This window comes from Chenopodium quinoa, unplaced genomic scaffold (assembly GCF_001683475.1).
Source record: "Chenopodium quinoa cultivar QQ74 unplaced genomic scaffold, ASM168347v1, whole genome shotgun sequence".
NCBI lineage: Eukaryota > Viridiplantae > Streptophyta > Magnoliopsida > Caryophyllales > Amaranthaceae > Chenopodium > Chenopodium quinoa.
The window spans coordinates 4,009,699-4,021,094 of NW_018742770.1; the positions used below are offsets into that span (position 1 = coordinate 4,009,699).

The following is an 11,396-nucleotide window of genomic DNA, read 5'->3' on the forward strand; positions in this document are numbered from 1 at the left end:
TCTATATATGTCGACAGTCGTATGAATTTTTATGAAAATATCAATATAAATGAAATACATGAACCTTGCAAGTTGCTTAAAAATATTTTATATTTTAGTACTATGAAGAGTTTGCTAGCATTTTACTCAATACTCGTATTATTTATGGCCCTTGTCATGCAACTTTTGTTGTGGTTAGTATTAAGAACATTTATTTCCATATATACTGACTACTGAAACTTTTTTTAAAAATACTAATAAAAGAAAAAACATTAGGATATTTTTATTTGTTTGTTTCTAGCTATATTAGGTTGTTTAAGTAAATTTCTTGTTGTAACAATACTTAATTACTAGTAGGAAAAGTTGCAGTAGAACACTGGTTAAATATTGGACATTAAGCTGCAGTAAAAAGCTTTTTCTATTTGGATTTTTATTTCTTTTCACTTTCTTAACCAAAAACTGTTTACTATTAGTAGTAGAAATCGGCAAATGCTTGGTATCCAATACCTAAAATCAACTCTTGTTTACATATATATTTATTCTTTTTGTCTCTCTCTACAACAAAAATATATTACAAAAGTAGTCATAGTACTCCGTTCTCATTAGCTTAGTTAACTCTTATGATACGACTCATACGAGTATTAAATGATTCCAAGTTCAAATCCGATACCATTTGATTAATATCTAGTGACTAATTTGGTTTTAGTAGTTTTATTTGTTTATGTCATTATGTGTTTGGCTAGGGAGCTTTCTATTTAAGGGAATAATAGATCATAGAACAATACTAACTATAACAATTTATAGTAGATGTCACTTAACTTAGTTGATTATAGTTTTTCATATGTTACCCAAAATCTAAAATCAAACCTCGTAACCATAGTGCCTCATTTGTTAACTCTTATGATGGAAATTAAGTCCAACTTCGAATCCTTATTGGTTCGTTGGACCTACTGTAAGACTATCTCTGAATCGTTCTAATTTTATCAGATGTCTCCGAAGAGACACTATATATAGGACTAATCTAGTTTAGGAGTAGTTTTCTCTGAATCGTTCTGATTTTATCAGATGTCTCCGAAGAAACACTATAGGACTAATCTAGTTTCAGAGTAGTTTTGTTTCTTCTTCATATATCTAGCTAGCAGCTTTCCATTTGAAGTGGGAAAAATCACAAAAGAATACAACTCCTTATGTGTCACAGTAACAACCAATCAATTTTATAAACATGAACTATATGTCTATATACGTCAAATTGCCCATAACTTCCACTATTTTACAAAAGACACTCCCAATTTGTCCACTAAAAACTCTTAGAAGCACAGCAACATTATTTCAATTGGCCCCCAAATAATTTATTTTGAACCAACCCATCAATTTTAACCATTTTTAGCTCAAAAATCAAATCATGGTTGCAGCAACATCTTCTTTTGCTGTAGGGAAGTGCATTACTCGGTTTCTTGACTTAGAACCACAAAGACACCACTATCAATCATGTTCATTATCAATTATGTCTATGAATGGGTGCCAAGGTGACCCCAAAATTCCACTAGGTATCGTCGGAACTCGAACTCTACCTTCGGTTCCATCACCGGCTCTAGCCTTGGACCGCCTTAAACATACCATTTCCGACTTAAGGTCTAACCAACCATACTCTAATTTCCCCTCCGGTCTCATCCGAATCCAGGTAACTTTTTTCTTTAGCTCTTTAGAGTTATTAAAGTTCTTAATTACTTCGTATATTTTAGCTTAATGCAAGAATGTTGCATATATATGGAACATTAAGCTAGTTTTTGGTTTGATAGTGTACATACGTACGTACCATACTCCCTTCGTTTCTTTATTTTAGTCGCATAGTAAAAATGTGGGCCAAACTTTATTATCTTTGAACAATAATCATGATGTTTATTGGTATGTGGGCTCTTAATTATCGAACATTGAGGAAAGGTATGAAGTGAACGTTGTGATAAGTGAGTTAGGATAGGAGTTGTATTATCCTTTTCCTTATCCTAAAAATCACTCTTTGTGGTGTACAGAGAAGAGAACTTTGAAGAAATTTGTACTTGCTTTCTATCATACTTTTGCAAAACTCGTTGATGATTGAGGAATGAGAGATTGGCTAAAGTAATAATAATGTGTAGTAATTTAGGCTTTGTTTTTTGTATGGAATAATTTAATCAAATTTTATATTAACTTACTCCGTATTATATTTGAATTTATATTGTTTTAAGAGGAAAATATTCTGCCTAATTTTTTTATTTTTAATTTTTATGCATTTGAAATTATCCCTTTTTTTTCAACTTAATGATTTTGTCTAATGCATCAAAATAAGTTAAAATAAAATCAGATGAGCTACTTTAAATAGACTATTAGTCACAAATTATCAGTGAAAAGACCTCATTTTGTCTTCATTTGTTGTTCCTATTTTGACGATATGTGTTGTCTATAATTTTTTTTTTTTCAATTATTAGTAATTATTATAAATTAAAATTATATACATGGCTACCATGAGAATTAAGTGGGAGTTCTTTGATTCTGCAATAATTTTATTGTCTAATAATTCTTTTATTCCACCACCATTTAATTGTCTAATAATGTCCTCTAGTTATTAGTTTAAAATGTAGGCTTAGTGGTAAAATGATTTTCTAACTTTGAGATTGGGGGTTCAATTTACACTAGAAGCACTTTGAAGGAGGAGGTTCTCATATTCCCCCCCCCCCCCCTCCTTCCTAAGTTTCAGCCCATTAACTTAGATAGGATTGAGTGATTGACCAATGCGAGGTTTTAGGATGTGTTCTATTCACCTGATTTTTTCTTATCTAAACTTATTAGCCCTTATTTTTTTACTTATAAATTGAACTTGGGTAGCCCTGAATCCCTGATTAACCTTTATCACAACTTATTTGAATTTATTTTTTTCTAAAATTATTTTATCTGAATTTATTTGAACTTCTCAAACAAGTGGAAATAGGTTAAGACTAATGAGTAGTAATTGGGTTGCAATTATTGAAAAACTAAATGCAAAATTAATTATTTGAATTGACATTAATTGTACGTAACAACTCTGTGAGAAAATGAGGAAGCAGAATTATTTATTAATGTAATATTAGCTACTCTCTCCATCCTGATTAACCTTTATCACAACATATCTAAATTTATTTTTTCTAAAAATATTTTATCTGAATTTATTTGAACTTCTGAAACAAGTGGAAATAGGTTAAGACTAATGAGTAGTAATTGGGTTGGAATGATTGAAAAATTAAATGCGAAATTAATTATTTGAATTAAAATTAATTGGTACGTAACAACTCTGTGAGAAAATGAGGAAGTAGAATTATTTATTGATGTGATATTAGCTACTCCCTTCATCCTTTTATTACAAGCCTTTTTCTAATATTTATTCTAACATAATGAAGAGAAATATGATTCTAATTTAGGGACGGAGAGAATAGTATGTAACAACTCTATGAGAAATTAAGACATTGGACTAAGGATATACTAAGGGTATAGAGAGCTTGGAGAGCCTAGGACAGGGATGGTATATATGAGATTAATTTGACACCATTACTCACAAAACTTTAACTAATTGAGCTAATTAGTATCTACTCAATATGTTGAACCTATTGATTTATGACATGAGACTGTAACTACTCTGTCTATAAATAAAATCAAATAGGTCATTGATTTTGACCAATTAACCTACTTGATTGTGTTTCAAATCATACAACACATCATAAAGTTTAAATTAGATACTTGTTAAAATTAAGCATCAAATGTACTTGTGATAATTTAGGGATGAAGCTAGACCCAAATAAACCCAATCTTTTATTGTTTTTGGCAACAACAAAAAAAAAAAGTCCTTCCAAAATCTTAACCTTGCATCGTTTGCCTTATCAAATTCCGTTTACATCATTATTGTGGCGTTAATTTCAATATAAAATCAATAGTATTTGAATTTAATTTTGAAAGGTACCAATAGAGCAAGAGATAGAAGCCATAGATTGGCTTCATTCACAAGACCACCACCACCAACTCCCTCGCCTTTTCTTCTCCGGTAGACGTCAATTCAACGGTTCTGATTTCATCGACGCCAACGACAATGGTGAAATCTACGGCCATGATCTCATCAGCGTCGCAGGTCTAGGTGCTGCCGTTTATTTTCAGCATTTTCGCCCTTTCTCATTTGGTGACTGGAGTTCAATTAAGAGGTATTCTTCTTCAATTTCTTTCATTTTTTTTTTAATTAATTCTTGTAATACGTAATACTGAATTTCTGTAATTTTCTGCTGTTAATTAAAAGCCGATTTTTTTTTTTTTTGGTGGTTAAAATTCGCTAATTTTAAGCTTAAATTTGAGTAAGATTTAAATTTTTTAGTTTATAGATCATGCTATTTTATACTATGATATTATTACTGAAATTATTGGTTTCTATTAACAAGACTCAACTTTACAAATCAATAATCGCAACATTTTTCAATTTGGCGGAAGAATTATATAAGTTGCTGAGACTAAAAGAGTATTGTTAAATGGATTTTTTTTTTTTTTTTTTTTTTTTGAAGAATTGTTTAGTGGAATTTGACAATTTATTGTTCATCAAAGAATTTTCTAGGAGAAATTTTGTGAATTTATGAAATATGATGCTGATTGATGATTAACTTGTTAGAGGGTGTTATATTATATAATTTTACTATCAAGTTAAATTGGGATATTAAAAACTTTTTGTAAGATTTCTAACCATGTAATGTAATACATGTATGGTTTGAAGGTTCTTGTCAAAGAGTTGTCCTTTGATTCGTGCATACGGGGCGATCCGATTTGATGCAAAAGTTGATATATCGAAGGAATGGGAGCCTTTTGGCTCCTTCTACTTCATGGTTCCTCAGGTAGACCAACTTGACCCCTCTTCTACTGTTATATGTATGTGATGCTTGTTGATAAGCGGTGCTACCAGGTATTATTTTAATATATGAACAACCCATTGTTAGACATGAATGACAGGTTGAGTTCAATGAATTCGAAGGAAGGTCCTTGTTGGCTGCCAATGTTGCATGGGATAATGGCCTTTCATGCCCTTGGGAATCAGCAATTGATTCCCTTCAAGCAACCTTGGATCAGGTAACCTTAGCTTGTAAACATTGCGTGTTTTGTTTTGAACATTGAGCCCCTCTTCAGTGAGTTTATTTTAATGTCATAGGTCAAATTTTTCATCTTCAAGTCAGAGAAAAAATTTCCTAAAACTACAATTAGGGCCGATATATTGCACATCCCTGATGAGGAAAATTGGGAGATTGCTGTTACAAAAGCATTGAAGATGATCAGAAGCAGCTCAGCACTCACAAAGGTATCGGATTTGGGACACTCTAATTAGTCTAACACTGTATAATTTACTTCGTAGTATTGTACTGTTATAGTGTTATGTATTCTAATATTCTGTCTTTTATTTTTTTTTTTTTTTTTTTTTTTTTTTTTTTTGTAACTTTCATGTGACACTAGGCTGTACTTGCACGTAGTAGCAGAATCTTTACTACATCCGATATTGACCCGCTAGCATGGTTAGCTTGTTTACAGGTAGTCTATTTTTCAGTAAAAGTTGTGATATCCTGTAAACTCTATAGTTTTAATTTTATGGTCTAGTTCCCTTTTAATTATTGTTGTAGGCTGAGGGGGATAATGCTTACCAGTTCTTGCTTCAGCCACCCAATGCACCAGCTTTCATTGGAAACACTGTAAGTTTCCAATTCCCCTTTCTCTAATTTGTCTTTGGTGGTAGTTTGTTAATTCTTAGCTTACATGAAACATGCCATTTTACATTTTTTTTTTCGAAAACACACGTCTTTCTTACATAGTAAGATGCATTTGGAAAGGTCTTTCTACACACCAAAAAAAGTTGATTTATTAGATTTAGTTCATTGTTTCACAAGAGGAGCAACTGATTTATACTTAACATAAATGACAGTCACAACATGAGACTTTGCCTGACAATATGCATATAAATATAAGATCTAATATACTGCCTTTCGTTCAGCGTTCTTGACAAAATTGAAACTTTGAAAGATGTCACAGCAGATTATTGGAGCCCTTAATGGAATTGCAAAGCTATTCTTACTTTCTTAGCACCTATGGATCTTTCATGAGCATTTCTTTATTTCTCTCTTTCTCTATGAAGTTTCTCAATTCCTAACATTCTTCAGATGAACTAAGAATAGGTTACCTTGTTTCATCCTGTTCTACTGGTTTATTCAATTAAAGTACCCAGAAGGATTTTTGGCACCTGCTTTTCACACTAATAATGTTACAAGTCTGTGATTGGACTGAAAACACTGAATATATTGGATGTTGAAGCTTGACCATTATGGTGTTGTGGATGATGCTTGTGATTTGTGCCTTTGTGTTGTTAGTAACCATTGATAAATCTATGCTATAGCCAGAGCAGCTATTTCACCGAAAGAAGCTTAACATTTGGAGTGAAGCTTTGGCTGGAACCCGAGCCATATGTGGATCAGAGATTTTGGATCATAAGACAGCATTGGATCTTCTCTCCAGGTCAACCCTGCTATTAGAGTAACCCAGCTATTTGATATATGATTTCGTCGTTGTTTAGCTGACAAATATTGTTTTTGTCACATTGCTTTCCAGCCCAAAAGACAACTTAGAGTTTACAATTGTAAGGCAGTGTATAAAGAAGAAACTTGAGGTGAGTGAATATTTATAGCTACCAGATAGGCTTTTCTTGATAATACTTTTTCTGCCTTAAGAGTAGAAACTATTTATTGAGGCTTGACTAATGTTACCTATTACTTACGTCATATCTTTGAATATTTTTCAGTCTGTGTGTAACTCAGTATTAGTGGATCCCCAGAAGGCAATACGAAAGCTTCCCAGCGTACAACATCTGTATGCTAATTTAAAAGGAAGATTAAGAAGTGAAGATGATGAGGTATGCTTATGATTTTTATTTTTATTTATTTATTTATTTTTTAATTTTTTTATTTTGGGAATAAGTGTGTAGGCACATATAAATTGTTTAAGTACCACATCGGAAATTTAAAATTTGTGCTTACAACGTGTTCTACTTTTTATGTTGAAAGATTCTTATCTTATCAGTATGCCCCTATTGTCACTGTTCCATTACGTGATGGTTTTGAACAGAGTTATTTCTTTATTATACTGTACTGCATGATACTTACCAATAAAGTTAACTGAGCATCTTTTATGGACATGGCCGAGCATCTCACCAAATGAAGACAGGGAACCCAATATTTGCTGATCTAGAGCTTATAACTTTCCTTTTTTGAAATAATGACGGATTCAACAAAAGTAATATAGAAGCAGGAGCTAGGCAATGTGTGTAGTTTCTGAAATTAGACTTTTAATGTGTTCAGCATTTTGGAAGAATACTACCCTGGTTGTAGTAGAGGTGCAGTTATATTTGTAAGGCTGGAAGAAAGTTAATTTCATTGGTAGTATCATTTTGGAAGAATGATTACAAGTTCCTATAACTGCATTTTGGAAGAAAGTTTCAGTCTGTACAAAGGTACAAGCATTAGGAAAAGTGAATATCTTCTTTTTTGGAGAAAGAGATGTTTGTGAGTGTATTATGTATTAGTATATAACCTTTTTCTGCTTTTTTGAATGAATTTCAGTTTGAGATTTTATCTTCTCTTCACCCAAGTCCAGCTGTGTGTGGATTTCCAGCTGAAGATGCACGTTGCCTTATTGCAGAAACTGGTATTCTGTCTAACCATAAACTTGAACTTTTGATTTCTACTTTGTGATTAGTTTTGTGCATTGAATTAAGTTGAAAGTATATGCTTGTATCTTCATTACAAGTCATAAGAGCCACATTAATCAAGGTTTAAACTGATATAATATAATGATTTTATATCCTAACTTACCATAGAAACTGATTTTGAGGTAACATATGTGCTTAGATATAGAGTTGATGCTATTTTGAGGTAACATATTGTAATAGACTAACATTAACAAGGGTAGTTTGGGAATTTTAGTACTTTTAGGTTAGTAGCCCTTATTCCTCACTAAACCTTAGTATAAATAAGGGATAGTGTATGCATTAGCTATCATGTGAATTGTGAGGAAAAAAATGTTGAGAGTAGTAACCTGAAGTTACTAGGAGAGTGATAACCTAAAGTTATCAAGAGAGTGATAGCCTTAAGCTATTAATCTATCCTTTTGTATCCAAATTCTGCCATTATTAATCTAAATTATCAAGCTTTTATATCTTAATTAGTCCTTAAATTAGAAAATCCTAAGTCAGTCCATAACACATATGTGCTTAGATATAGAGTTAATGCTAGTTCTAAGTTACATCAGATACTACAGCATATGTCATGTTGGTATATAAAGAATCGTTCTTGCTTCTTTTTAATTTTTGCTAACCAATTCAATAGATTCTAGTAGCTCCTCAGATGTTTTCTTTTCTTTTTCTTTTTCTTTTTTTTCCCAGAAATGTTTGACCGAGGAATGTATGCTGGCCCTATTGGTTGGTTTGGAGGTGAAGAAGCTGAATTTGCAGTTGGGATAAGGTCTGCTTTAGTAAAGAAGGTAAGTTGTGGAACTTTGTCCTGTGGACAGTTCTGAATCCTTCTGATTGAAAACTATGGAATTCTTGATTTTTTTTCTTTTTGTTGCATTGCCTGGCCTGTGCTCTGCTGATGGCCGTGAAATTTTTCACCAGCTTACATTTATAATTTGGTGTTCATTTCACAGGGTCTTGGTGCTTTCTTTTATGCTGGAACTGGAATTGTTGAGGGAAGTGATCCTTCCTTAGAGTGGGAAGAATTGGAGCTGAAAACTATGCAGGTTTTTCCCTTTCTTCATCTTGTTCTTTCTTCTTCATCCTACTGCTCCTTCCCCTTAGGAGATCCAAATAAATTTTCAGCTTGTGTAAACAACTAGGCATTCATTTGCACATGTAATACGAGTATACAACATGCCTTTGTGTGAGCAATCAATGCCTAGTGCTCCTTTTCACATTTACAAGGACCTTTGTTATAATAGGCCCCTCTTGTAATGGTACAGAACTATGGATCAGCGGAATAGTTTGAAGTTTAGTTGATCAAAACAGGTTATCAAAATTATATTATATAATAATCATAATTGAATTGTTAACTTATTAGTTGATTGATTTTCTCTACAGTTCACCAAGATGTTGAGACTTGAGGTACCTCTCTTGCATACCGTGACATGATTTCAGGTCTCTCTCTCTCTCTCTGTTATAAAATTACATAATTAAGTATGAAAATTCAGAGATGTTGGGGAGAGATGATGGATTGTTAATGAGATATTAATCCCTAAAGTAAGTTAATCATGTACTAATATTCTGAGACAGTAAGACAGTACACCACTATAGCAGATTAGCTGTATAGCCACAGCATGGATCAGCAGCTTAATTATCATTAGAATGAGGGATAAATCATGTATAAGAGTAAGATGGTTTGTGGACTTGTAAGGTTTGTCATGCCTGAATTATAAAGTGACAGTGAAATTGGTCGTGAAAATACGAGTGATCCAACAATTACTCTGGATTTGTTTATTTAACCTATGGTAATTAAGATCTTCTAACACCGTTGTATCACCTTCTAGTTTACACGTACTTTAAATAGTCTGTAAATTTTCTACCAGGGTCTATTCCTCACGTAATGTATAATTTTTTTACTTCACTTGTATTGTGAACTTTTTACCAGGGTTTAATGACTAATTCTTGTATTATAGTGGACATTAGTCAGGTTAGATTCTTGGCCATTAATAGGAGTGACTCACTGTGTTATTTGCTAGTTTTCTTTCTTTTGGTCTATGACACTCAATTATAAGATCTCCATCCCCCATCTCCCCTCCCCAAACAAAAAAGATCCTAACATTAGAATCGGTTCGCTTTCTTTCTTTGATGTGACCCTCTTCTTTCTGAAGTAAGTTATGGTGATGATTTGATGAATTTGGTTAGTAATGTTAAGAGAAGTCTGGGGAGATTTCTGCAGTTTGATTTTGGTATCACTACTGTGTTATTTCTGATAATCTTAGATTTATAATTTTGCTTTCTGTATAGTTATATAAGCCAAATTTTGGTCATGACACAAATTTCCGTTTCATATGCTGCATTTTCTAAATTATTTCGTTCTACAGGAGCTAATTTTTGTGAATTTTGGACTCTTCATCATCGTGGATCTTGTTGAAATCGACTTAATTCTTCATTTGGTGATATACCAAGCTATGCAAATACTATGAACTTCATTTCTGCAACAAGGTTCGAATTTTTCCTACGAAGGTTTCAATCACTTCCCACATCTTTGTATAGAATTGAGAATTGTGAATCAAGCTGGACACTGTGGATATGGGGTGAAGCAGTGAAAAAAGGGCTAAAGAATGAAACATTAGAATACACAACAATTATACAAATGATGTTTACAAGTTATAGTTCTTAAGCATGTCTTGTAAATTAGTGCATCTTCCCCTGTCCACAAGCATATGGTTTGTAAGTTATATAGAACAGGTTGTTGATTATTTTCTTGTTTGATTACCTTAGAAGTATGTAACATTATAAGAAAACATTCTTGATTACATGTAATTTATAATTGATTGAATATTTTCACTATTTGGCAACTTTTTACTTTCTTTATTCCTGATTTACACATTTTCATTTTGATTTATGACTTTAAGGTTGTAGGTCTTAAACTCATAATGATAGACAATTCATCAACGTGAAATTCGTCATACATTAGAAAAATGAAGGAAGAGTTAATATAGTAAATGATTGAATATCATAGAAATTTATTTACCATGTTAATGGTTTAAGCTATGCACCGGATACCCTTATCATAAAACTGTTACGATTTTTTTAAATATTGAAAGAAGTATGTTTTTGTACTTTTATGATACCTCTTGTTACTGTGAATATTAAGCAGCCAAAAGCCCTCCAAAGTCCAAAAAAAATATTATAAAAAAAAAATGTGGAGAAAATCCAAAAAATGAGGCAACAAAAAGAATGTCATGTTAAGTTGATGATCATAATAATATAATAATAAAATCCCAAACTAACTCGCTTGGTAAAGGATTAATTTCTTTAAAAGTACTAGAGTTTCGGTGTTACCTACTCAAAGGAAAGAATAAAAATTTCATTGTTTGAAGAATTTGAAAACGGTTAATACTAATAAGAGGAGTTAGTTCAGGCTCCCATTTTGCGTGGAATTCTTGCTAATCACTGGTCCCACTTTTCAATTCTGTTTTACTCAGACAACCTAAACTAACTTTCTGGCAGATATATCCCCTTTTTTTGCGTGAATTAGCCTCTTTCTCTATGCTTATTTTCCTTTTTGTATGGATATAACTATATAAGGATTAAATTATTTCAAAAAAAAAAATATAAGGATTAAATTAACCTGATTATTAGAGATCAAGTGAGTCACTTT

The 11,396-nt window shown here is 32.1% G+C and overlaps 1 protein-coding gene across 2 annotated transcripts; it reads left to right on the forward strand.

Moving 5' to 3' along the window:
* Positions 1-321: 321 nt before the first annotated feature.
* On the forward strand, positions 322-10,592 carry LOC110724810 (isochorismate synthase, chloroplastic-like). 2 transcript variants are annotated; one of them, XM_021904280.1, is made up of 15 exons: positions 1,074-1,660; positions 3,943-4,181; positions 4,739-4,856; positions 4,972-5,088; positions 5,168-5,314; positions 5,467-5,541; positions 5,631-5,699; positions 6,398-6,516; positions 6,610-6,667; positions 6,800-6,910; positions 7,617-7,701; positions 8,438-8,535; positions 8,701-8,793; positions 9,131-9,187; positions 10,114-10,592. In XM_021904280.1, the coding sequence occupies exons 1-14, from the start codon at positions 1,382-1,384 to the stop codon at positions 9,179-9,181; spliced, it is 1,659 nt and encodes a 552-aa protein (XP_021759972.1). In that variant the 5' UTR covers positions 1,074-1,381; the 3' UTR covers positions 9,182-9,187; positions 10,114-10,592. The 2 variants fall into 2 exon arrangements, 1 of the variants encoding a protein (XP_021759972.1); XR_002512066.1 differs by lacking the exons at positions 9,131-9,187; positions 10,114-10,592 and adding an exon at positions 7,356-7,507 and having other exon boundaries at positions 322-1,660; positions 8,701-8,750.
* Positions 10,593-11,396: the final 804 nt, after the last annotated feature.

Bases quoted from the DNA above. Each gene is read 5' to 3' on its own strand.
- LOC110724810 (XM_021904280.1), top strand. From the start codon at position 1,382: ATGGTTGCAGCAACATCTTCTTTTGCTGTAGGGAAGTGCATTACTCGG. The intron at 5,315-5,466 runs GTATCGGATTTG...ATGTGACACTAG, and splicing joins GCAGCTCAGCACTCACAAAG to GCTGTACTTGCACGTAGTAG. The intron at 6,517-6,609 runs GTCAACCCTGCT...ATTGCTTTCCAG, and splicing joins GCATTGGATCTTCTCTCCAG to CCCAAAAGACAACTTAGAGT.